Raw genomic sequence first — 23,752 nt, 5'->3', positions numbered from 1 at the left:
TAAAAATAATTGAATTCTCAAAATTTTTTTAAAAAATGATTGGTTTGAATTCTTTAAATTTTTTTATTTTAAATTAGGAAAAATAAAAATAAAAATAATTAAATTAGGAAAAAAAAAAAGCTTATTGGCTGTATCTATGTGATACACCCAGAATGCCACCTGGCATTTAAATTAGGAAAAAAATAATTTTATCTTTATCGAATTTAAATATTTTTTAATATAATATTTTTTGACATTTTTTACATATTGTACACCTTTTAAATAAATAATTTTTCTAGTCTTCTTTTCTCCTTTTTGCTCTCGGATTTGCCTTGTTTGATTCTGGATTTTGTTGTTTTGCTTCGCTAAGCCAGCGATTGGATTACTCTCTTTCCACTGGTTTTGCTTGTACAATTTCCTATTTGAGGGGTTTTACCAGATCCTTTTTCTCAAAGCGAGGATTTTTTCGGAAATCTGATGGGTTGGGATGTTGATGTTGTATTTTGGAGGGCCTTCTCACTCGACTTTGGTTGCAAAAGATTCATGGAGCCGTGAATTTGAGACACAACAAAAATTGTAAATCGATCCTTCATAGCTAAATGACATTGAGATCGCCATGGCCATGGTGTTTCCCTTCTGCCGTCTAGGATGATGGAGCTGAGAGCTACCGGTGGATCTGTGCGTATGACGCTCAAATAGCCTTCTTTTGGAGACTACATTTGGGTCAGGATTTCTCCTAAACGCTTCCTTGCTTTTGAGGTTCTACTTCCTAGTTCCTCCTATCGGTGGCTGTAATTCTTTCTCTTTGAGATCTTGGGCAGTATGAAGTAATTAGGGAAGCTTCTCCAGATTTTCTTCTACAATGCTTCCTTCTTTCCCTGATTTCTGTTCTCAGTTGTCTTCCTAGAATTTCTTGGCGCTTAAACAACTGTTTCGTAAGACTTTTCAATCAAGCCATTATCAATAATAATATTAATTAATTACCATGTAATAAAGATTTGATAATCTTATTCTATGTAAAAATTATAGAATAACAACAAAAATATTCATACAAATTTTGTTTCAAAAGCTCTGCCCTTTTTTTCTCCTCACAGATTATAATTTAAAAACTATTGATCGCATTTAGCATATTTATACTTAATAAATATATATTTTACTTGGAAGATTTTGAAGATTCACTCACAGTAGATTTAAGATACACGAATGTAGTTATCTTGTGATTTTTTTTATAAAGAAACTAATATTCATATGTTTTGAGTAAGAGAAAATAATAAAATATTTATGGTTATAAATAAATTAAATTATTTATTAATTATTCGAGTATCAATTTAGTAAAAAAATTAATCGAATTCGACTTAATTTTTAAATGAATTAATTTTAAATTTAATTTACACTCATTTAATAAATGAGTTAATTTTAAATTTCATAATATTTAACTCGTTAAAATTTATGCATTCAGTTTATTTCAAATTTATGAGCAAATTTATGAGTTATTTTGTCAACGAATATTTTAATCACATTGAGTTTAATATAATAAAAAACAAAGCTCAAAATTTAGATAAATTTTTATGAATTAATATAAAATTTTAAAATTTAATTATGCATAATTTAATTATATTTTTAAAATTTATAAATATTTAAATTATTAAAATTTAAAAATTTATTTTTTATTTATATACAAATTAATTTATATATATTTAATTAAAATTTATTATAATTATAAATAAATTAAATTATTTATAAACTATTAAATATTAAACTCGATAAAAAAATCAATTCATACGTTTACTAAACGACTCAAAGTTATGCTTATTACACTCCAAAAAATTTTAACAAACAAAACTTTACTTATTCATTACTCCCTTTAAGAGCAATGAACTGGGATTCTTATAATATTCTAAAAGTTACGGGCAACAAACGGTGACCGAGGTTTTTCAACCGCAACAGCAAAAACGTTACCGTTTCGTTTAGCAGCAAATCGACACTGTTATAACTGCGCTATTTCCCGGATAAATAAAAACGGGATAGAGACATTTTTGTCAGCTTTTTATATCCATTTGTTGCTCTGCAAAAAAAGAAAAATTGTACTCTCTCTAATGCTTCACCTGTAAGCCTCTCGCCTCTTTCTCTCTCCCGCCGGCAGCCTCGATCTCACCTGAAACCTTTACGATCACCGGATTCGATTCTATAATCAAATCCAGGAACTCATTTTTGTTCTGTGTCCATAATCTTGCACACGAATTGCGTTGTTTTGTATTCTTATCGCGATTTTAATTTTGCTAATTGTGAGAATAGAGTTATTGGTCATTATTTAAGATGGAGGATTATGGAGGGAGTGACGATGAGTGCTATTACTCTGATGATCGAGAATCGCTCGAGGGTCTTGAGAATGAGGAATCCGATTTTCATTGGGTCCCTGCTAAGGGTCCCACTACCAAGGTAAATGTTGTTAAGGGAGTTTTTGGTTTCCGTGGATGATAATTGTGTTTGATTGTGAGGATTTATTAATTCTTTCAGTGTAAAGACTGCAATTTCATGTCAATTTTTGTTTTGGTTTATCTGGCGCTTGTTGCTTTTTGGTTGTTTTATGGTAGCTATGTAATGGCGATTGCTACTTTTAGGGGTATGGTTTTGAAATTAATAATTTTGTTTATTTATTTTTGGGGATTGGCATAGGTGTTAAAGAGGGTTTTATTTTGTATCCTTAATCTGATGCCTTTCCCCTTTTTTTTGGTATTTTGTGATTATCAGCTATAAGAATTTTGGCAATGTTGCATTATAGCTCATATGTTGGATTTATTGAGATTTGTTAGGCTGTAGTTTTTTTTTTTAATATCACTTTATTCTTTTAATTTTTTTTTCAAATTTTAGTTTTCCACTCTCTCATTGGTAATTACTTTCTTGTAACCCCAATTTTGAGAGCAAAGACAACTAGCACTTTTAAGAAGCTAATGCTGTTAGTAAAAGTTCAATACAGTTTAAAGGGAAAGAACTTGAAAAATCTGTCTCAGGATGAGATTAGGATTGATATTTCTTTGTTTGTGTATAGATATTCGATGCTCAATATGGAAAGGTGATTAATTTTTTGCCTGTCGATACTTTATTTGGAAAAGTGATTACATTTTTAAGATCTCACTTGGCCTATTTGCAGATAATCACAAAGGAATCCCTCTTGGCTGCACAGGTAAAATAATGGTCTTTCAAGTTTTTCAAATTTCCTTCTTGCATATCTAACTTTCTACTTAAATAACTGATGTATTGTTTATGGATTTTACATTAGAGGGAAGATTTGCGCAGAGTGATGGAACTTCTATCTCTAAGGGAACATCACGCAAGGACATTGTTGATACATTATCGTTGGGATGTTGAAAGGCTGTTAGCTGTGTTTGTAGAGAAGGGGAAATCATACTTGTTCACCGAAGCTGGTGTTACTGTGGTTGAGCAACTAGATATTGATTTGCCCCTGACTTTGTCTTCTACGATAATGTGTGATATATGCATGGAGGATGTATTGGGCAATAAGACGACAAGAATGGACTGTGGCCATTGCTTTTGTAATGATTGTAAGTGCTCAGACTATTACTTTTGTTGGTTTTTCTCTTTTATGACCTCTTTATTTCTATACATACAGTATAATGTTGGACCTTACCAGTTAACTGGCAACTGATGGCAATGCAACCATATAAAGAACAAAGTAATATATTACGTGTCCTTTTCTTAAACTGAAGTGGGGAGCTCTAGCAATTTGATGCCTTTGGTTTTAAACTATTGTTGTTTTGATTCTTCTTTTAACCCGGTTATATCCTTCTTGCACATATTGCTCACTTAAAATGAACATGGGTTGCGTATTACCCTCCAAATAAGAGAAAAAGCACAAGTTTCTGCAATAGATATGTATTTGATGCACATATCTAAGCAGTATAGGTGTAATTATGTTGGTGGTGTGGTGATATACCATAAGGTCTGTACCTAATGTTGATGTTCCATATCAAAATTTTTTCCAATATTTTTGTTCCTGCAATGCAACAGATTTTACTGACTGAATCTCATATATTGATTCTGCCTTTCAAAGGTTGGACAGAGCACTTCATTGTGAAAATAAATGAGGGTCAGAGTAGGCGCATACGGTGCATGGCACACAAATGTAATGCTATCTGTGATGAAGCTATTGTCCGAAACCTAGTCAGTAAAAAGCATCCTGATTTGGCGGAGAAATTTGATCGTTTTCTTCTTGAATCATACATTGAGGACAACAAAATGGTTAAATGGTGCCCAAGCACTCCTCATTGTGGGAATGCAATACGAATTGAAGAAGATGAATGTTGTGAGGTAGAATGTTCATGCAGTTTACAGTTTTGTTTCAGTTGCTTGTCAGAAGCACACTCTCCTTGTTCGTGTTTGATGTGGGAGCTTTGGAGCAAGAAGTGTCGAGATGAATCTGAAACAGTTAATTGGATCACTGTTCATACAAAGCCTTGTCCTAAGTGTCACAAACCAGTTGAGAAGAATGGTGGCTGCAACCTTGTGAGCTGTATATGTGGTCAATCGTTTTGGTGAGCATTGCTTTCCCCCTCCCTTCTGCTCTTCCTCCCTCCCTTCCTCCGATGAATTGACATTTGCAACTTGATGGATATTTTTGTTCCCTCCTAAAAAATAAAGGATTCAATGTATTGGTAATAAACTGCTTTTAATTCTTAAAAAATGTTTTTATGCTGTGCATAGATGTGTTTTTTTCATTAATAATTCTGTATACTTGTAGAACCCTTACCAGCATGAGTTTGATTTGATGTTTGTTGTTCATTTATTTACAGAGATAGTTGGCTTTGACTTCCTATGGTTGACTGCTGGTGCCAATTACACTTGGGATTTTTTTCACTTAAATTTTATGATTTCCCTCTACATCTGTCCTATTTTAATGTTAATGTCTTCCGTTCACATAATTCATTGTTTCTTTAACTCCCTTTTTTTCATTTCAACACAGTTGGCTGTGTGGTGGAGCAACTGGGAGGGATCATACATGGTCTAGAATATCTGGTCACAGTTGTGGTCGCTATAAAGAAGACAGAGAGAAAAAAACAGAACGGGCAAAACAGGATCTGTATCGGTATATGCACTATCATAACCGGTATAAGGCTCACACAGATTCCTCCAAGCTTGAAAGTAAACTTAAGGAGACAATCCTGGAGAAAGTGTCTATATCAGAAGAGAAAGAATCAAGACTCAGAGATTTCAGCTGGGTAACTAATGGACTCTACAGGCTTTTCAGATCAAGACGGGTTCTTTCATATTCATACCCATTTGCATTTTATATGTTCGGTGAAGAGCTCTTTAAGGATGAGATGACAGTGGAGGAAAGGGAAATTAAACAGAATTTGTTTGAGGATCAGCAACAGCAGCTTGAGTCAAATGTTGAAAAACTCTCCAAGTTCCTGGAGGAGCCATTTGAGCAGTATACTGATGATAAGGTTATGGAAATAAGGATGCAAGTAATCAATCTATCTACAATCACTGATAATCTATGTAAGAAAATGTGAGTGCAACTGTTCCATGGTCTTTAGGTTATTGTGGGACTTCTGAGGTTCATAAACTAATGAAATCACTTGCAGGTATGAGTGCATAGAAAGCGATTTATTGGGTTCCCTTCAACTGGGTACCCACAATATAGCTCCTTATAAGTCGAAGGGCATTGAGAAAGCATCAGAACTTTCTTCTTGCTGGAGCAACAAAGTCAGTGCTACTGATAAATGCCTACTATCAGATGACAATACTAGTGGTAATTGGAACTCAGCCTCATTTCTGGCATTTACTCGTATTTCTCAGCATTTTATTTTTCCTGCCCCTGGTTTTAAGTTGTGCCTTTGATTGCATGTCATTTTATATGATTTGTGATGGATCATTACTTCTCATGTAAAATTCAGTATTTAACTGTTTTTAAATTTGCATCACAATATCAGCATTGGCAAGAGCAGTTTTTCCTTTAAAGAAGGATGCTGTCTTTAGTTTGTATCTTCCACTCTGAATAATCTCAGGTGGGCTTGTGAATTTTTTATTGGATTCATAATTGAGCTAGTTATAAATTAGATTTTTTATTGAACTTGGGTGGAAGCTAAACAGTCAACTGATGCATTTGCAGGAGCACTGGTTTATTTTTGAAATTGCGTGAAATTTGTTTTATATTTATAATTTGGGGAAACTGAAAAATTTAAAGCCTCTCTTAAAGTTAACCATATCATTGTACCTGGTAGAGATTTTTTAATGTTATTGTTCATGGAGTTCTAAGTTCAATATGTTTCAATAGATTCGGTGATTACTTGTATGCCTTTTCTCACATGTTCGTAAATTTAGAAAGCTTGTTGAGTATATTTTAAAAGTAGCACCAACACACTGCATTGCAGGTGGCATGTCACAACATGATAGACCTTCGGGCTCTAGGAGTTCAGCCGATAGTGAATGCTCTTCTCGGAAACGTGCTAGGAAAGAGGGAGGTGGCTTTTTAGATCTGAACTTGCCAGCAGAGATTGTGGATAGAAACTGAATTCAGAGACTGCAGACTTCATACAAGTACAAAGTGTACAGCTCTAACTTAAGGCCCTGTTCTTCTTCATGGAATTTATCATGCGGATTAAGCACCAAGATTTTTGCCCTTTACCCTTAATAGGCTTTTTTTCTTTCTTTGGGTTGTGCATATATGTTTATTGGGATTTTATGGGAATAGATATGTAACTTCTCTAGCTGGGGGACTTGGCCTGGACCTTAATACATCCTTGACATAATTTTTAAAGACTGAATCATATCTTATTGACATAATTTTGCAGAACTTGATCATCTTTATTGATTTATGCTTAATTTAACAATGGCCATATAATATTCTTTAGTTGACAGCCGCTGCCGCCCATTTGTTGTTATGTTACCTGTCAGCTCATGTCATTTTTTCAGGAAGGTCTAACTTCGACTTGCAGGAAAGGAAGAAAGAAGAATATTTTGCAGCATTTGTTCAAGAAAATCCAAGGCATTTAGCTCTATTGAGAACCATTAATGGCATAAATGGTTTGTTGGATTGGAATCTTTAGACCTTCCATGGCCAATTGAAGACTCAGATTACTCTTCCATTCTCTTTATTAGATACAAGCAGCAACTATATGTATCTGTAATTCCAGGATGATTGGTTGCTCTGGTTAGTCACAGCAAATCTCTCTCTTCCAAGGTTCATGATATCAAGTGTTCCATTCAGACCACTGAAACTGCACAGGCGAAATTGTCTTGGAAAGATCAGAACGTTCGCAAATGCAATGCTTTCAGCTTAAGTTTACAGTGATACAAATTTTCAGCTTTGTGCAAGTTTAGTCACCTGTATGGAAGTGGCATTTGCTTAAATCACTTGTGCTAATCGTGGTACAAAGTAGCTGTAGTTTCGTGTTAGGTTAGACATAGGCTTGGTATGGTTTGGGACTGAAACCAGAATCAGCCCAGTCAGGAATCAAGATTGGGTACTGATCTGGTTAACGATTCCTAGAACCAAACAGGGCTGGAGTTGCGGATCTAGTTTGAGGTTTTCCTTATCGGATCAGAACAATCAATATGGCCCGTTGCTCCAATTTTTGTTTATTCAAAAATGACTTTTTTGTTTATAAAAATTCTTTTTATTAAAAAAATATAATAAAATTAACCGTACAAAGTATATTGTTTTTTTTTTAAATTAGAAATATTTATTCTATTTTATAAAAAAAAATTCAAATAAATTCTCGCAAAATCATATTTTTAATTTAAAAAAATTAATTTTTTTATTTTAAATAAGATAATAGCAAGAGAAATTAATTAAATTATATTTTAAAAAAAATTAATTTCAAATTGAGAATAGTTATTTTCATATGATAAAAAAAAAGCTACAAAAGGCAATTTATGAGAGAAACTACAAGAATATAAACTAAATTAACTTACTGTATTATAACTGTGATAAACACAACTTTTTGGTGTCAATTTTTCCCGAAAAGGAAATTGTTGGTTTGGTATTGTCCACAAATCTGAATTAAAACCTTATAAATCAGAATTGAAATTGCTTCTAAATCGAATCAAATTAAAATCGAACTGAATAAGCTTGAAATCGTGAAAAATTGGACTAATCTGATTGTTTTCGAGTCACCCTCTCTAATCAGAATTGGGAATTCTGGCGCAGGTCATATCAGTTTAGTATGAGTCGGTTCATCCAACCACCCTTAAACGACTTGATGTCTACGCATTCTTAGGAATAGATCTTTTAAGAGCTTTAAATGCTCAAGTACTTGAGAAAAAATTTGTAAAAATATCTTCTTTAAAATCGGTGGTTAATGTGCCATTAGAGTGGCAATCTAAAAGATAGAAAATTTATTATATAAATTAAAATAATAAGACGATGGGCTGTAAAGGTTCCTAAGCTCTTAGACCTAAAAGGAATTTTGATAAGGCAAATTTTTATCTTCATATGCCCAAATCTGAAAGGCAAGAAAGGTTTCTCCGGCAAGAGAGTTAATCTGCAAAATTGTCAAAGGGATTAGACAATGTTAACCCACCAAAGCAGGCATATTTCACATCAAACAATCCCATTGAGCTCTGCCTTTCAGCCCTTTTGAGGCTCTGCCTTTTTTATCTTTTATAAATGTTATCCCCTTTTTGTTTTCCATCCACTTTTTAAAATATACAATTTTTTTTTTCAAAAAATAAATTTTATTAAAACCATTAAGGTAATAGAAATGTTATAAATTCTAATTCACTTGAAAAATTACATATCAAAAATACATTCTGGATGAACTTTTTGCCTAAAATGTGAACGGTTACTATTAGTTTACATATTTATAAACATTTATGAAAAAAATCTATATTTTATAATATTTTATGTGTTTTAGTATTTAAAAAAAATTAGTCCATAAAAAATATTTCATGGTTAAAGGAAAAGTCAAGTTATTTAAAAAAACAATTTTTTTAAAAGAAGAATTGATTTTTTTTATTTTGAAATCTATTTTATTTTTTAAATTAAAATTAAATAATAATTAAATTATTTTATTAAAAAAGATTTTTAATATTTTTTAAATATAATTTATTTTACACAAATAAACAAGATTTTTAACCTTTAATTCAAATTTTATTACTAATTTAATTCTAATTATTCCTTAGCATTTAATTGAAACTACATATTATTATTAATGAGTTTATTGTTTCAATAAAAAATTATTATTTTTATTTTATATAAAAATAGATATAATTAAAAAATTAATAAAAAAATATCTTTTAATTAAAATAATTATTATTTCTTTAAACGATCTGAAAAGGTATAAAGGAAGTAAACGTCATTTCATTCACCTACTTTTCTCTACTCCTCACGTATTTAAAAAAAAAATTAATATTTGAATTATACCCGAATTGATTTAGTTGTATATATTTTAATTAATTATTTATATAAAAATATATTTTTCACTAATAATTTAAAAAAAAAATAATATTTCTAATTCTTAAATGAAAAAAATATGAAAAATTTATAAGCATCATTATAAAATATATATTTTATATTAAATTACAGCAAATCATATCATAGTGACGGTATTAAAAGTAATTTTGGTTAAAATTTTCAAAACATAATAATTATTTATATATTTTTTAAATTATAAAAATTAATTAATTATTTTTATTATATTATAAGAACTAAATATTAATTTTTCCAATTGAAAAGTTTAAATTGGGTTGAATCCCAAATCCCATGAAGCTCCCCTGCAATATGTGTGCAAGTCAGTCAGTCACCTCCTTGTTTCTTGTCTCTTTCTCCTTTTTTTTTAGATTTTCTTTACTTTTGGGTATCAGCCCTTCAATCAAAAAGCCACGAGCTGATTTGCTTCTTTTCATGCGATGCAAAAGAAGCCCACCATTGCAAAAGCTTCAAAGGTGGAATTGCTTTCTAAGACAAGGGACTAGTCAAAACAAAAAATTGACAACCCTTTTAAGCACTACAAACCATGGCACTGTATGTGTACATAACATAGCCCATGAACACTGTTCTTTCTATCTTTAGTTGTATAGTATGCTTCATATCAAAAAGGCAATTGGGTTTTTTGGGGTTTGCATTTGATATGGCTAAGATCATATTTTGTTCATGAACCACCAAGTTTGGTTCAGCTTTTTATACAAAAGAAAGAAACCCATCTCTGTGAGTAGTCTCGCTCTTTACAATGTGATTTGTTTTGATTATGGGCAGAGTTTATTCTGTTTTCTGTTTAGAATTTAATGCTTTTTGGATGTTTCCTTTATGTAGTGTATTTTTCTCTGCATAGTTGCTTGTCAACATCTTATGGTGCTATTTGCCCTGCATTTAATGCTATTTCAGTGAATTTTTCTATAGTGGGGTCTAAACACAATTTTGTTGCCACGCTATGCATGAAGTAAAATGGCGGGGAGGTTCCACTTTGAAGCCGTATTTGAAGTTCATAGAAGCAAGAGTTTCAAAGCACAAGCGTTCTCATAGGTAGAACTTTTCATTCTCTTTCTGTTGCTGATCTTATTACTTTTCTTGTCCATAAGCTGTTAGATGATATGCCTCTGGTTATTTTAACTAATGTTTTTGCGAGAAGAAGTCTTAGAAACACTGATTTTATTAGGAATCTGAACCTGAGTTTTGACTGTTGCAAAGGATCTTTAGTTTAACATGGGGCAACTGTTTTCTTTTTGCCTTTTCCTTTTCTTTTCTTTTTATTTTTTTTTCACTTTATTGGTAATAAATAATTAACAAAACCAGCACAGATTTCTACTGCTATATGTTTGTGTTAAGATCAGAATACCTTGATGTATTATTGCTGTCTAGTATGCGTATTGATGTGTCCTTTCCATTCGTGATTTGACAGTGATCCAGTTCTAATAAAAGTTGAGAAACCTAAACTGAATAACATGTTTGAAGCTTCTCATAAACTTGAAAAGGTAAGATTTTAATGTTCTTTCTTATTATATCATTTCTGCAAGCAACATGGAACACATAGTTGAACATTTAGCTCCATTATGGTTGAACTGTTTAATCATTCATATTTTTTCTTCTGTAGGACAAAATGGAACCTCCGGAGGACTCTGTTGAAGCCAGGAATAGAGTGTCTCCCAACACAAAAATTCAAGATTCTTTGAAGGAAGAGGTGAACACCTCAATTTATATATATGTAACGCTCTGGAATTGTTATGTAATTCACTGGGAATTGCAAATATTTCTGGTTTGAGTATCAAAACCTTCACGGCACTAGGCCAAAAATATGAACATAGAAAGAGGAGCTTTTATTGCAAGAATTTGGAGTTAGTTAAAGGAAAATATGAGTAAACAACTGAACGCACAATCTGAAAGGAAACAAGGAACTTAAAATTACACAGGCACCAGCTGACACCATCAGGAAACCAAACTTTTATTTAATTCCTCATCTGGAAGTTCTAATCATTTGCTAAAAACCATTTTGTTCATTGAAATTCACTTTTCTCATTAATTTACTTCAATTTAAAACATCGAAGGTGCTGTCAAAACATTGGGACAGAATACCTTCCTAATAGTATCTGATTGCAGTGATAATCTGTCAGCCAAAAGGAAGGAATTTAACTTGGAGTACTAGAGGTTTGCTCAGTCTGCTTGAGAAGTTCTAACACAGAATCTTATCATGTATTTTCCATTAACAACAAAATCAATTGCAATGTTTTAATTTCCTGCAACCTCCCCTTCAATGATTCAATCTCTTGTGCAGATTATAGAGCTCCAGGACCAATTACGGGACCAGTTTGAAATGCACCATGCGTTGGAGAAGGCAATGAATTATGTCCCTTTTCCCTATGATACTAAGAATGATGGCTCAATCCCAAAGGTATTACCTCTTCTTGAAAAATCACAGAATAGCTTATAGTCACAGATAGACAATGTACATGCATATGCACGTCTGCGTCCTATAAATTTCATAACTTTTCATCTAGATAGTTTTCTCTTTGTGGTAGCTGCGCCTCTTGCCACTTTATAGTTCTATCATGTTGACTAAAACTTTCTTCTGAATCTAGCGGTACTTCCATTTAATTGATTTTCAGGCTACCAAGGAACTAATTAAGGAAATTGCAGTATTAGAACTGGAAGTTATTCATTTGGAACGGTATCTTCTCTCTTTGTATAGAGACACATTTGATCAACAATTTTCATCTCAACAAGGCCTTGATGAAATATGTAAAAATTCAATCACGCACAAAAGGATGTTTCCAGCAGTTCCAAGACAAGATATCACGACAGATAATCACAATTCAGTTAATCAGTCAAGTCATCTTACTTTTCATCAAAATTCAAAAGGAAATCAACCTATGGAATGCAATGGCAGTTGGGGACCAGAAAAGCTGTTAGATTCTAGTATCCACCAATATCAATACTCAGTATCTCAGCGTTCAATTGGCTCTCCTTCAAGCAAATCTGTATCTAGAGCTGTAGACTTATATCATTCCCTCCCATTGTCAATGCTGGAGGTAACTTGATCAAGTTGAGACTTCATCTGTAATTATTCCTACAACGTTTCTTTGTTAGGCAACATTAGCAAATTCATGTGAGTTGTATATGTCTTCAGCATGCCCAGAATAACGATTCAAATGCCAGTTTAGCGGATTATCTTGGAACCAATACTCAAGATTATGTTTTTGAGACTCCAAACTTAATCTCAGAGGAGATGATCAAGTGCATCTCATCCATATACTGTGATCTGGCGGATCCACCTTTGATAGGTCGTGACTATCCTTCTCCCATTTTATTTTCTTCATCACAAATTGAGTTGCCAGCACAAGGCCAGTGTGAAATGTGGAGCTTTCATTGTGGAAACTTCCCATCCGCCAATTTATATGTTGACAACCCTTTTCATATTGGAGCATCAAAGGAACTAAATGGACCATACTGCACAATGGCAATGGTGCAGTGGATTAATAGAGATAGTGAGAAGCTAAAAGATGTGCAGCAGAAGCTGCAAGATTTTCGGTGAGTCTTATCACCATTTCAGATATTATGAATCTTTTATGTCATGGTATTTCTTAATTTAATATTCGGATATGCTCCATGTAATATTTCAAAACAATAAGATTAATAAAAGAAGACTTGTGATCAAGCTTATTCTTAGAAACAAATTGTAACATAATTGAAATATTCATTTTGCATCATCTGCTACTGTTAATGTTACTGAAGATGTCTTTGAACTTCTGCATTTAGGTCTATGGTAGTGTTGAAGAATTGACTTAGTAATTGCAAATCTAAGATCATGGTTGATATGCTAAATCAACTAATTAAGTTTTAAATTATTTTGTTAAGATTTTAAGTTAAAATTTAAAATTGTTTATGATCTTCTTTGATTTTTTATTACATTTTGAATGTATAAATAGCAGTATATTAATAAAATCAGTAGATCATTTCAGTCCCATTCACATTCTTGTTTTCCTCTCCTCCCAATAAACCAACAGATAGTCTCTTTAATGAGAGGTAACCTGCATAGCCCATGCATTTGCTGTTAGAGCTGAACACTATGATATAATTGCTAGTCTGCATTTTTTTTTAATCCTTATACAATTGCATCACATCATCGGTTAAGAGTATTATCAGTAGTTTTTCTCTACACCAAACCAGAAGTTGATGTTCCTGTTGGAAACTTGTGATGACATTTATAGCATGTGGCCATCACCATGGTTACTTCCCTATTCTTCAAAATAGCAGTGAATTGAAGATAAAAAAAACTATTGTGTTGCAGGTCACTTGTCTCCAAGTTGGAAGCAGTTGATCCTCGAAAATTAAAACACGAGGAGAAGCTAGCTTTTTGGATCAATGTGCACAATGCACTAGTTATGCATGTAATGTTCTATATTTAACAATATATAAACCTCAGATGATAGTTTTGTTTTTATGCTTGTGATATTAATTTCTGAACTAATGCAAATAATATTGTGTGGTGCTATCCTATAGGCATTTTTGGTATATGGGATTCCGCATAGTAATATGAAAAGGATGTCTTTAATACTAAAGGTGAGAAAAACTTTTCTGATTACGGAGAAGAAATCGTGCACGTGTATTTTTATCATTTTCATAAGCTCTTTTGTGTTGCAGGCTGCATATAATGTGGGTGGTCACACTGTTAACATAGACATGATACAGAATTCTATTCTGGGGTGTCACCTGCTGCGTCCAGGACAAGTAATTTTATTCCCTGAAATTTCTATTAACTATCACTATTTTGACTTGTTTGTATTTATTTATTGGATGGGTGTATATGCACCAAGGTTTGTCTTAGAATTTCCCTTTATCATTTGGCTTCTTGTTTAAAATGTGCTTTATTCATATTGATGCTTGTAATTCAACTGCACAATGTCTTTTCTTCATTAAAATACTCTCATAGAATTGATCTTCTGACCTCTTGCAAGTTCTGATCCATTTATGATGGAAAGTTCAAGATATTTTTATCTCTTATTGGAGCTGATTGTGCCTACATCTGCTTGTAGTGGTTGCGGCATCTGTTTTCATCAAAGCCAAAATTCAAAGTTGGAGATCCTAGGAAATTATATTCCATCAAGCACCCTGAACCTCGCTTACACTTTGCTCTTAGTGCAGGATGCCGTTCTGATCCAGCGGTATGTTGTATTTACTATATAATTTTTTTCCTCAAGGAAAATGACTTTTCTCTGTACCTACCACCTAGTTGTATCAGTGAGAGGCTACACTGACAAACCTTTGATAAATAAAGCCATAACATGACAAGGATGCTAGGAAGATGTGTTTTATACCTTTCTGTACAGTCCTCTCTGCTTCTTCTGATATGCAGTTAACATAATGCAATCCTGCAGGTTCGAGTGTACACTCCCAAGAGAGTGTTCGAGGATCTGGAAGCTGCAATGGAAGAGTATGTTCAGTCAAACTTAATTATATATCAGGATAAGAAACTCCATCTGCCAAAGCTTGTGGAGTGCTTTGCCAAGGAGTTGGATCTTTGTCCTGATGGTTTGCTGCATATGATAGAACACTTACTGCCTAATTCTTTGAGGAAGAGCATTCAAGATTTTCAATTCAGAAAATCTGGCAAGAGCATTGAGTGGATTCATCACAACTTCGCATTCCGTTATCTGCTTTCAAAAGAATTAGTCCAGTGATCTTATCTATTATGCAGGTATGGGTGAGATTACAAGTGTTGGGACTAATGAGCAGTCCTGTTCTTCCATATTTGTCTGTTCTGCTAGATCCATAATCGGGAATGACAGGAGAATCATAACTAAATTTTACAGTCAACTAGGTACTGCCAAGTTGATTTTTTAACTCTATACTAAAGTGTGCTTCTTGTAAGAATAATGATCAAATAGGCTGAGGATCATTAAGCTTGAAGGCCATCAGAGAATTTCTGAAAGGATTCTCTGATGCATATTGAGCTCTAAAAAGACTTGAGCTTGTCTGATCATCATTCTTAGAACAGCATTGTGTGATTCAGTTGTCATTTCCATTGCCTTGCCTGCAATTTTCAATCAGTTTCCATGTATACATGGTTAGAATGGATGCTACTCCTTTGTGTAAAAGCATCCCTGGTTTGTAATAGATAGCAAGTATCAAAGAAGTGTTTGCCATGGATGTTAAATCTTGATCTCTGGTTCTGATGCTTCCTTCAAGTGACTTGAACATGAGATGATGGGCTATGAGTCCATAATAAAGGATGGAATTTTGGTAACTATCTTCTCTAGTAATCTCTCATTATTACCTGATTCACACTCTGATTAGACATCTCCCTCCATATTCCAACTAACTTCCTTCTCTTTTTGACTAAATGAAGGAGGACAAAAGTGAAAGGAACCGAACTTGATGTACAATCTTGACTTGTATTTTGGTTGTGGAATAGTTATATGCAACTTTTCTTGTGTGTATATAAAAACTCAAGTCATAAATGTAGTGAAAATTTTAGATTTAAGGGCTAAACCTAGTGGAACAAAACCGGCTAACTCTTATGCATATCTAGAAGTACAAAACCAACCGTATGTACAACAAAACAACTCTTATTCTACCTTTTTTCAAAAAAGGTAAAAAGGAAACCAGACTGGTTTTGTTTGGCTTCCTAAGAAAGAATAATTTTTTTGATAAGTAGGATATTTTATTACAAATCAAAGTAAAAACAATATAGAATTGTCTAAAAATAATAACTCCTCGCAACATCTTATTCATAAAGTGACACATTATGCAAGACTCAATTCAGCTATTCTATCTGTACCCGTCAATAGACTTATATGCATCATATGATTTTCGTTTAACACGATAAAAAGAATTTTTTGTATAACTATATTTACATCTGGGGGTTGATACTTAAAAATAGTAGCATTTGTCTCTATCTAAATGAAATAAACGGTCGCATTGAAGTCATTCTTCTACAAACAACCAACCTACTCCTCTTTTTAATTCTCCTCACAGACCAATTTATCTCCCTCCTCCATCGCATCGCATAATAGGTCTATTCACATTACATTTTTACAAAATAATAATCCACACCTCATTAAAAAAAAACAATTAAAGAAAATATATTCCATCGATGCAAGGCCATTTAAACATAGTTAGCAATTAGAGTTGTCAATAATTTCCCATCTAATCAATCTGGTTTTAACAGCTAACTTGTTTAACAAAACTAACCATGTAATAAAATTATACCTTAGCACAATAAATCTATCTCAAATCAACTGACATCAGCTCACCTTATTATTTGACTGCTTATTGCCTTCCAAGCATTAACAGTAGAGAATTTACGAGAGTTAACTTCCATAAAGTGGCATCATCCTGATTATCAACAACCCTGTGGTTTCTCACCTCCTCCCAAACTACCTCGTAACTATGTCATTAGGATCAAATAGTCTCTAATCTCCATGTCTCCATAAGCCATTAACCTTCGCATGTTTAGGCACATTTGCATATTCAAGATAGAAAATTTATCAAAAATACTAATATCATTTAATTAAAGGTCAAACCAGAAAGATATGTCACATCTTCCCAGTTTGTAGTCATAAAATTGCTTGAAAAACTCTAATCTTCACAATATGCCTCCAGACCTAACTTGCATCCAAAGTTTAATAATTCCCAAAAACTTAATTGTTTCGACTTATTCCTACTCACCCATATAGTCCACAAGGAGCTCTTGAAAGTTAACAACCCTCGAATAAGCTTTTTTATCGCCATTTTATTCAAAGTTTCAAGCTCTTTTATTCCTACTCCGCTCCCTTGTTGGGTTTACAGACCGTTTATAAGCAACCATTTTTTCTTTTTTACTGTGTTTAACCATAAAAACGCCTAGCATCTTTTATCTATTTTTTTAACAATTGATTTAGACAGATGTTTCTTTCTAAAGTTAAAAAATAGTATAAATTAATTTATACTCTGTGCGATTTTCACATAACATAGCACATATTTAAATCATAGATGAATCAATAAATTTTTATCTAAAAGCAATAAAATTGTCTTTATAACTCTTATGATTAAAAATAAACTAAATTAGGACAAAATATTAACAAGAAATGTATGAAACTCAAAGAAAATAAGAAAAGTAAAATTTTTGCCTCCTGGGGACATGTGTCCATGAAAGCAGCAGATTTTTCTGAACCACACATCTTCTCTCTCTCTCTCTCTCTCTCTCTCTCTCTCTCTCTTTTTCCCTGGTCAGACCACACATCTTCTCTTGTTTTAGCAGAAGAAAGCTCCAAGACTTTGGTTTGAGGGAAGAGAAAAAAAAGTTGATTGCCGAAAACAACAGAAACGGTATGAGATCTATCTGCTGAGAGTGCACCACGATCACTTAAATTGCACACAAACTCCAACCCTAGAGCCTACCTTTTGGCGCTTCTGCTACATTATACAAACAAGCAAACTTTGCGCCCCAAATCCATCGAACTCCAATTACCAACCAAGGCCAAAGTTCAATTTTTTTTTTTCTCAATGTCTGAGATACCCACTTAGAAAGAGAAGCAGAGGAAGACAGAGAAGAAAATAGAACAGCAAATGGAAGAAGAGGGAGTCCAGATTGTATTGGCTAGAGCCATAGAATTGAGGTTAAAGATCAGCAATTGCATCCACAAAGCAAGCACCAGCACCAATAATAACAATGTCAACTCTATTTCTACTAAAGAAAATAAACAAGAAAAGGAAGGTGTCGAAGTGGGCGTGATTGTGAAGGGAGAGGATGATAAGAGCCCTAATTCTCAGTGTCTTGATGGAGGTTCATTGTGTGAAGCAGACGAAGAAGATAACGAAACTGAGATGCTTCTTAGTATCCGCGATGCTCTTGAATCCCTTGAGCATCAGCTCTCCAACTTGCAGGTTTTTCTTTCCCCTTACAAATTCTTATAATTTGGCTTTCTTGCCTTGACTTGCATATATTTGTGTCTACGTGTGCAAAGGAGGGGGGTGGGGAGAAAGAAAGAATGATAATTTATTGTCTGAGTTCCCCATTTTGTGACTTCACATAAAAATTTGTTTAGAAAAATATGAGATCTGCTATTGTTTGCTTTTGAATTGTATAGTTTTGATGAATAATATGAGATCTATTAACTGGGTTATGGTGGTGAAAGACAATATCAGGGTTATGTTACAGCAGCAATGAGAGAGTGATTTTTATGTGATGTATCTTTTAGCTTTGACATTAGCAGCAATATGATGTAGCTTTGTTTATAATCATTCGTGACTTCAAACATTTTGGCCTTTGGAACTAAGGTTACGGGCCTTTTTGCATTTTTGTATGGAATTGAGTGGCTTAACTACTTCCAGCTACTTTCATCTAACAAACTTTTCCCCCATTCTCTGCTAACTTCCCTTAGTTGCTACTCAGTACTCAGTACTCTATTTTTCTTAAACCTCTTCCTACTATGCATAACAGTTGTATAGAATGAAGTTGGTCTTAGATGGTTTGTTTACAACTTACTTTCTCATTACTTGATATGTGGTGGGTAACACTTTTGGTATACAATCTGTCCTTGACTTTTTTAGCTCGTCTTGGAATGACTGTACTGGGGTGAACATTCTCTTGGTAATTACTTATCAAGACTGAAGTTAGAATATACTGCCTCACATAATTCCAGAATGTATAAGGAGAACTCTTCCTCTTGAATTTATGAAATAACAGTCTTTGGTATCCCCTAAATTAAAATCAAATTAAGGAATATGCTTTCTTAGTTGTAACTTGAGAAACAGTGCGCGCGCGCAAATGTATGCTCTCTTAGCTGCAAAGCTTTAGAAAAAAAAAATGTGTGTGCATGTGCACATATATAATTCTGAAACATAGGGATAATTTCCTAGAGGCAAATAACTATTCTTAGGTGTGTTCTTATATTCAAGAGATATCATAAGTTCATAACATTTGATATGCTGGCTCCCGTCTAAAGAAAATTAAAGGATGTCTTATTTAAGCTGTGGAACTTATTAAAGGCAAAGGGTATTTTACATACCAATGTGTTGCAACCAAAGCAATGTGATACGTTAACATTGAGTTAGTTTGAGAATTTTATGAAATAATGTCAATGTGCAGCATTGTGGTAACAACTTGGGAAGTATGCACTTTATTTGAGTTCTATTCTGCTCATATTTGAGGCTAACAAGGACCACGGGTCTTGTAAAAAAATCTTGGAAAGCTACTTTTTATGAACTGATTAATGTGCCAACCTTTCATGGATTACTTAATATATTATTAGTTGTTTTGCATGGCTGCTGAGTCAAAGAAGAGTTTTTGTATGGTCTACTTAAATCCATTTCTTTTTGCTGTTTGTTGATCTGGTCATGTTCTCAATCCTCCTGGTTTCCCTTGAATGTGGCACCAGTTTCTTGCTTGGCAGTGGGGTTGGTCAAATGTCAAACTATTCTAGCTCTCCTGCTCCTCTGATGCCACCCTACAACCCCAGAATGTTTGTTCTTGTTTTGATATCCTCATACTGAAGCTAATAACCCATGATTGACAAAGGACATTTTCGGGCTGGTTTACTAAACACTATTTTGTTTGAACCCAAAGATGGTTTATTTTTATTGTCTATGTGCAAGTGTGAGCTTCTGTAAAAATGGTGTTCAAAATTAGAAGGTTCAGTCTTTTTATGTCTAATAAAACAAAGAGACATTTATGGAGACAAAGGAGCTTCTATGAAATGCCATACATAATGGTTGTATATTCTTTAATTGTTTTCCTATATCATCCAGGATTTGCAGCAACAGCAACGTTATGAGAGAGAAGTTGCCCTCGGCGAGATTGAACAGAGCCGCAAGATGTTATTGGAAAAGCTAAAGGAGTACAAAGGTGAAGACTTGGAAGTAATACAGGAAGCTTCTGCATTTGCTGGTGAAACAGTGGAGCATAACAATGACCTTTTACTTCCACCTTATCCAAGCCGCCGTCCACAGTCCCTTGTAGACAATCACTACCTGTCACATTTCCCTCATACACACAAGTCTGTCCGCAATGGGGTAATAGCTGGTGAAGCAAAGAAGAATTTGAATGAGTCAGAGAGCACTAAGGCACAGGATATGTCTGAAAATCCAAGCAGAGGTTTAGGACGTTTCATTGGTGCAGCAGCTAAGATAATGGTCACTCTTGGTATGATATCAATGTTAAACCTGTCTGGTTTTGGACCTAGTCTTGGAAAAATCAGTATACCTTTTAAGATTGTGGACTTGTTTCAGCAACCAAAAACTAAAGAACAGAGACATAATGAATGTCCACCTGGGAGAATTCTGGTTCTGGAAGGTGGGGAAGCACGATGCGTTGTCAAAGAGAGGGTTGAAATTCCTTTTGAATCGTTGGCTGCAAAGCCAGATGTAAACTATGGATCTGGTTAATTTGGTATTCAGTATCTTCTTTTATCTTGTTTTTCTTTTTAGTTTTTTTATCACCTATATATTGTATATTTTGATTCTTCATATATGGTTTGAAGATTTTGATTTAATGGCCTATAATAATTGTGATGATTCAGAAGATTGTCATCTGTTTGATCCTCCCTATCCTTGTATGTTTCTGATCCAACAGGCAGAGAGATATTTAGGATACTGCGTAACAAATTCAACATCAGATAATCATATTAATTTTTCAGCTGCTTGAATTTTCTTTTATTTTTTTAATCGTTGATTCTGTCTGTTAGGATATAGTGAACTTATCTGGAGGAATGGCTAAGCTTTCGGTTGTAGTTTATTTTCAAATTTCTTTGATCTTGTATTTTTAACATAAGATAGAAAAATAAATATATATATATATATATATATTTTCCTTTCATTATTTTTTTTCTCTATAAAATATATGATCACAGTGTAAAAATTCATCGAAGTCAAAGCTCTTTTATGCGTATGGAGAGTAACAGGACGCAATTTCAAAAAAAGAAAAAGAAAACAGGATGCCACTAGATAATAAAATAATAATAATAATGAATCCAAGTTTGGCTCCGCCGCATCTCCAAAGGTTCTTTCCAATTTCCCTTGGGTCTATGCATGGTCAAGTTTCTATTGTGCAAATAGAACTCAACTGGGGAAGCTTATTTCCAGTCGTCTATAGCCATTACAGCTCAAACTGGTGAAGCTGCTTCTCATTTGTATTTGTTAGTTTTTCAGACACAACTGATCAACTATAGCTTCTTATTGATAGACTCAAACTCTTCATCAGATGATAAGCCTGATTCCCATCAACACTACCAATCTAAGTTCTGAGACTACCATGCTTCTCTCTGGTGGTCAGTTCCTTCTTCACTTTTTCTTCTTCATTTATTCATACTTGCCTTCTATAAAAATTTAAATTTTCTTCTCTCTCTCTCTCTGGAAACAAAAATTTACAGCTACAGGCATCAAGAATCATGGCATCAGAGCTGTCTCTGAGAACTACATGATGCAGAAGCTTGGCCCTGCGCTCTTGCACAAGCAATCCTTGCACTTATCATGGGTCAGGAGAGACGAATCACTGCACGGCCTTGTGTGCAAAAGCCCAAAATATCTCAGATGTAACTCTTTCTCGAAACACTTTTCTTTTTTAGATCTTGTATTTGGGCACTGATATTGTGGCATTTACATATATGCAAGATGTGGAGAGGAGTAGAAGTCTAAAAGTGAGTGGATTTACAGAAGATCAGGAAGCTCTTGTCGTCAAATCATGGAATTCAATGAAAAAGAATTCTGGAGAATTGGGTCTAAAATTCTTCATTAAGTAATCATTCTTTAATTTTCTATTGTTTAATTTATATTTGAATCTTGACCACTCTTCAGACTATGAGATCAAGACCTTTTCTATAGGTTATTTTAATTGCTAGTTGATTTATGATTTGTGTTTAAGTTCTGGGTTGACTGCAGAATCTTTGAGATTGCACCCTCTGCAAAGAAGCTGTTCTCATTTTTGAAAGATTCAGATGTTCCTGTGGAGCAAAATCCAAAGCTTAAACCCCATGCCATTACCGTCTTTGTTATGGTAAGCATCTGTTCACATCCATGATCCATCTCCCTCCATTATATTTTCTACTTAGCATATATAGGACTAATAGTTTAGAAACACACCGATCACAACTAACGGATATAAATCAAAACAATGGCAATTTTGACAAGATTCCTTGGTGGTATATAAGTCTCAGATAGACCAGCCCTATTCCCTTAATGGGTTGTCCGGCGCCGATCTGGATTAGTTGGATAAGTGGGTTTACCGAATGGTTTAGACAACAACAACAAAAAAAAAAACGCTGACCAGGGTCAGTTTAGGCTCTTTTTTCCTCTAGTCCTAAGCAAAGAAATGCACTCAGTCCACACCTCTTCAGCCTATTGGAATTCTGGCTGCTAACTGAATATGCACCTGAAGTTGGATCATGAATTGGAAGATATAGATGTTGAAATCACTTGAAAAGTTTAAATAGACGTGTGATTGGAAGCCTGAGATTTGCTGTATCTCGCAGACCTGCGAATCAGCTGTGCAGCTCCGGAAGGCAGGCAAGGTCACTCTGAAAGAGTCCAGTCTGAAAGATTTAGGAGCTACCCATTTCAAATATGGAGTTGTTGATGAACATTTTGAGGTGACAATTTCATTTTTTAAGCAGATTTTTATCTATTATAAATTGTGTACCAAGTTTAATTTTCTCTTGATGTTTTACATAGGTTACTAAGTATGCATTGCTTGAAACTATAAAAGAAGCAGTACCAGAAATGTGGTCTCCTGAGATGAAGAATGCCTGGGCAGAAGCTTACGATCAGTTGGCTGCTGCTATAAAACTTGAAATGAATCCTCCTTCACAAACTCCTTGAGAACAAGAGATGGAGAAAGAAGATATCTGATAATCACTTTAAAAACTTGGAAGTGTTTTCTTTATTTCAAAGTAAGGAAATTCTTTTCATGATCATGATCATATTCTTGATCTTTTGTTGCCTTTCAAATCTATAGTGTTTTGTTCGAATAAATAAGTGGAAAACTACAATTCCAATTATGCATATCAGGCATCAAAGTCTCTGCAAATTTGCTTGCTAGTCATAAATGTGAAAGTGGCTCTGATCAAATCAATAAAGGATATGAACCCATTTGAGTATGAAATTGAATTTCATCAACTAACAGCATATGCAAATTGTTAATAGCAACTTGCATACAGTGATCAGTACCTTATTGCTCCATTTGCAGATAGTCATGAACCTGTTTGTTAAAATCAACCTACAAAGGTTTGAAGCTTAAAAGCAATGAACAAATAAATAAAGAAAGAAACCAGAATTAAAGTTGAATAAATGCCAGCGAATAATTTCAATTCAAGGGAAATTCAAGCTAAAATCATGAACTGACTG

At 33.7% G+C, this 23,752-nt stretch overlaps 4 protein-coding genes across 7 annotated transcripts; all 4 read left to right on the top strand.

Moving 5' to 3' along the window:
- Positions 1-2,024: 2,024 nt before the first annotated feature.
- Positions 2,025-6,804, top strand: LOC110605230 (probable E3 ubiquitin-protein ligase ARI2). 2 transcript variants are annotated; one of them, XM_021743646.2, is made up of 7 exons: positions 2,027-2,418; positions 3,131-3,163; positions 3,260-3,542; positions 4,052-4,532; positions 4,961-5,509; positions 5,586-5,752; positions 6,375-6,804. In XM_021743646.2, exons 1-7 carry the CDS (start codon positions 2,296-2,298, stop codon positions 6,512-6,514), a joined length of 1,776 nt encoding a protein of 591 aa, XP_021599338.1. In that variant the 5' UTR covers positions 2,027-2,295; the 3' UTR covers positions 6,515-6,804. The 2 variants fall into 2 exon arrangements, with proteins under 2 accessions (XP_021599339.1, XP_021599338.1); XM_021743647.2 differs by lacking the exon at positions 6,375-6,804 and having other exon boundaries at positions 2,025-2,418; positions 4,961-5,499; positions 5,586-5,746.
- A 3,046-nt stretch (positions 6,805-9,850) lies between these two features.
- LOC110604977 lies at positions 9,851-15,280 on the top strand. Of its 3 annotated transcripts, none has more exons than XM_021743255.2 (12): positions 9,851-10,150; positions 10,343-10,465; positions 10,842-10,914; positions 11,034-11,120; positions 11,712-11,828; positions 12,043-12,465; positions 12,564-12,964; positions 13,725-13,824; positions 13,937-13,996; positions 14,078-14,164; positions 14,470-14,598; positions 14,812-15,280. In XM_021743255.2, exons 2-12 carry the CDS (start codon positions 10,374-10,376, stop codon positions 15,112-15,114), a joined length of 1,872 nt encoding a protein of 623 aa, XP_021598947.1. In that variant the 5' UTR covers positions 9,851-10,150; positions 10,343-10,373; the 3' UTR covers positions 15,115-15,280. The 3 variants fall into 3 exon arrangements, with proteins under 3 accessions (XP_021598947.1, XP_021598948.1, XP_043808250.1); XM_021743256.2 differs by having other exon boundaries at positions 10,328-10,465; XM_043952315.1 differs by having other exon boundaries at positions 9,854-10,150; positions 10,384-10,465.
- A 2,296-nt stretch (positions 15,281-17,576) lies between these two features.
- Positions 17,577-20,936, top strand: LOC122722280 (plastid division protein PDV2-like). Its single transcript, XM_043952590.1, has 2 exons — positions 17,577-18,301; positions 20,165-20,936. Exons 1-2 carry the CDS (start codon positions 17,984-17,986, stop codon positions 20,798-20,800), a joined length of 954 nt encoding a protein of 317 aa, XP_043808525.1. The 5' UTR covers positions 17,577-17,983; the 3' UTR covers positions 20,801-20,936.
- Positions 20,937-21,403: 467 nt separating this feature from the next.
- Positions 21,404-23,410, top strand: LOC110605257 (non-symbiotic hemoglobin 1). Its single transcript, XM_043952591.1, has 6 exons — positions 21,404-21,681; positions 21,784-21,945; positions 22,025-22,148; positions 22,292-22,406; positions 22,882-22,998; positions 23,081-23,410. Exons 1-6 carry the CDS (start codon positions 21,615-21,617, stop codon positions 23,225-23,227), a joined length of 732 nt encoding a protein of 243 aa, XP_043808526.1. The 5' UTR covers positions 21,404-21,614; the 3' UTR covers positions 23,228-23,410.
- The last annotated feature ends 342 nt before the right edge of the window (positions 23,411-23,752 follow it).

This window comes from Manihot esculenta, chromosome 17 (assembly GCF_001659605.2).
Source record: "Manihot esculenta cultivar AM560-2 chromosome 17, M.esculenta_v8, whole genome shotgun sequence".
NCBI lineage: Eukaryota > Viridiplantae > Streptophyta > Magnoliopsida > Malpighiales > Euphorbiaceae > Manihot > Manihot esculenta.
Note: the sequence above shows the minus strand (reverse complement) of the source record. Positions and strands in the feature narration are given on the sequence as shown.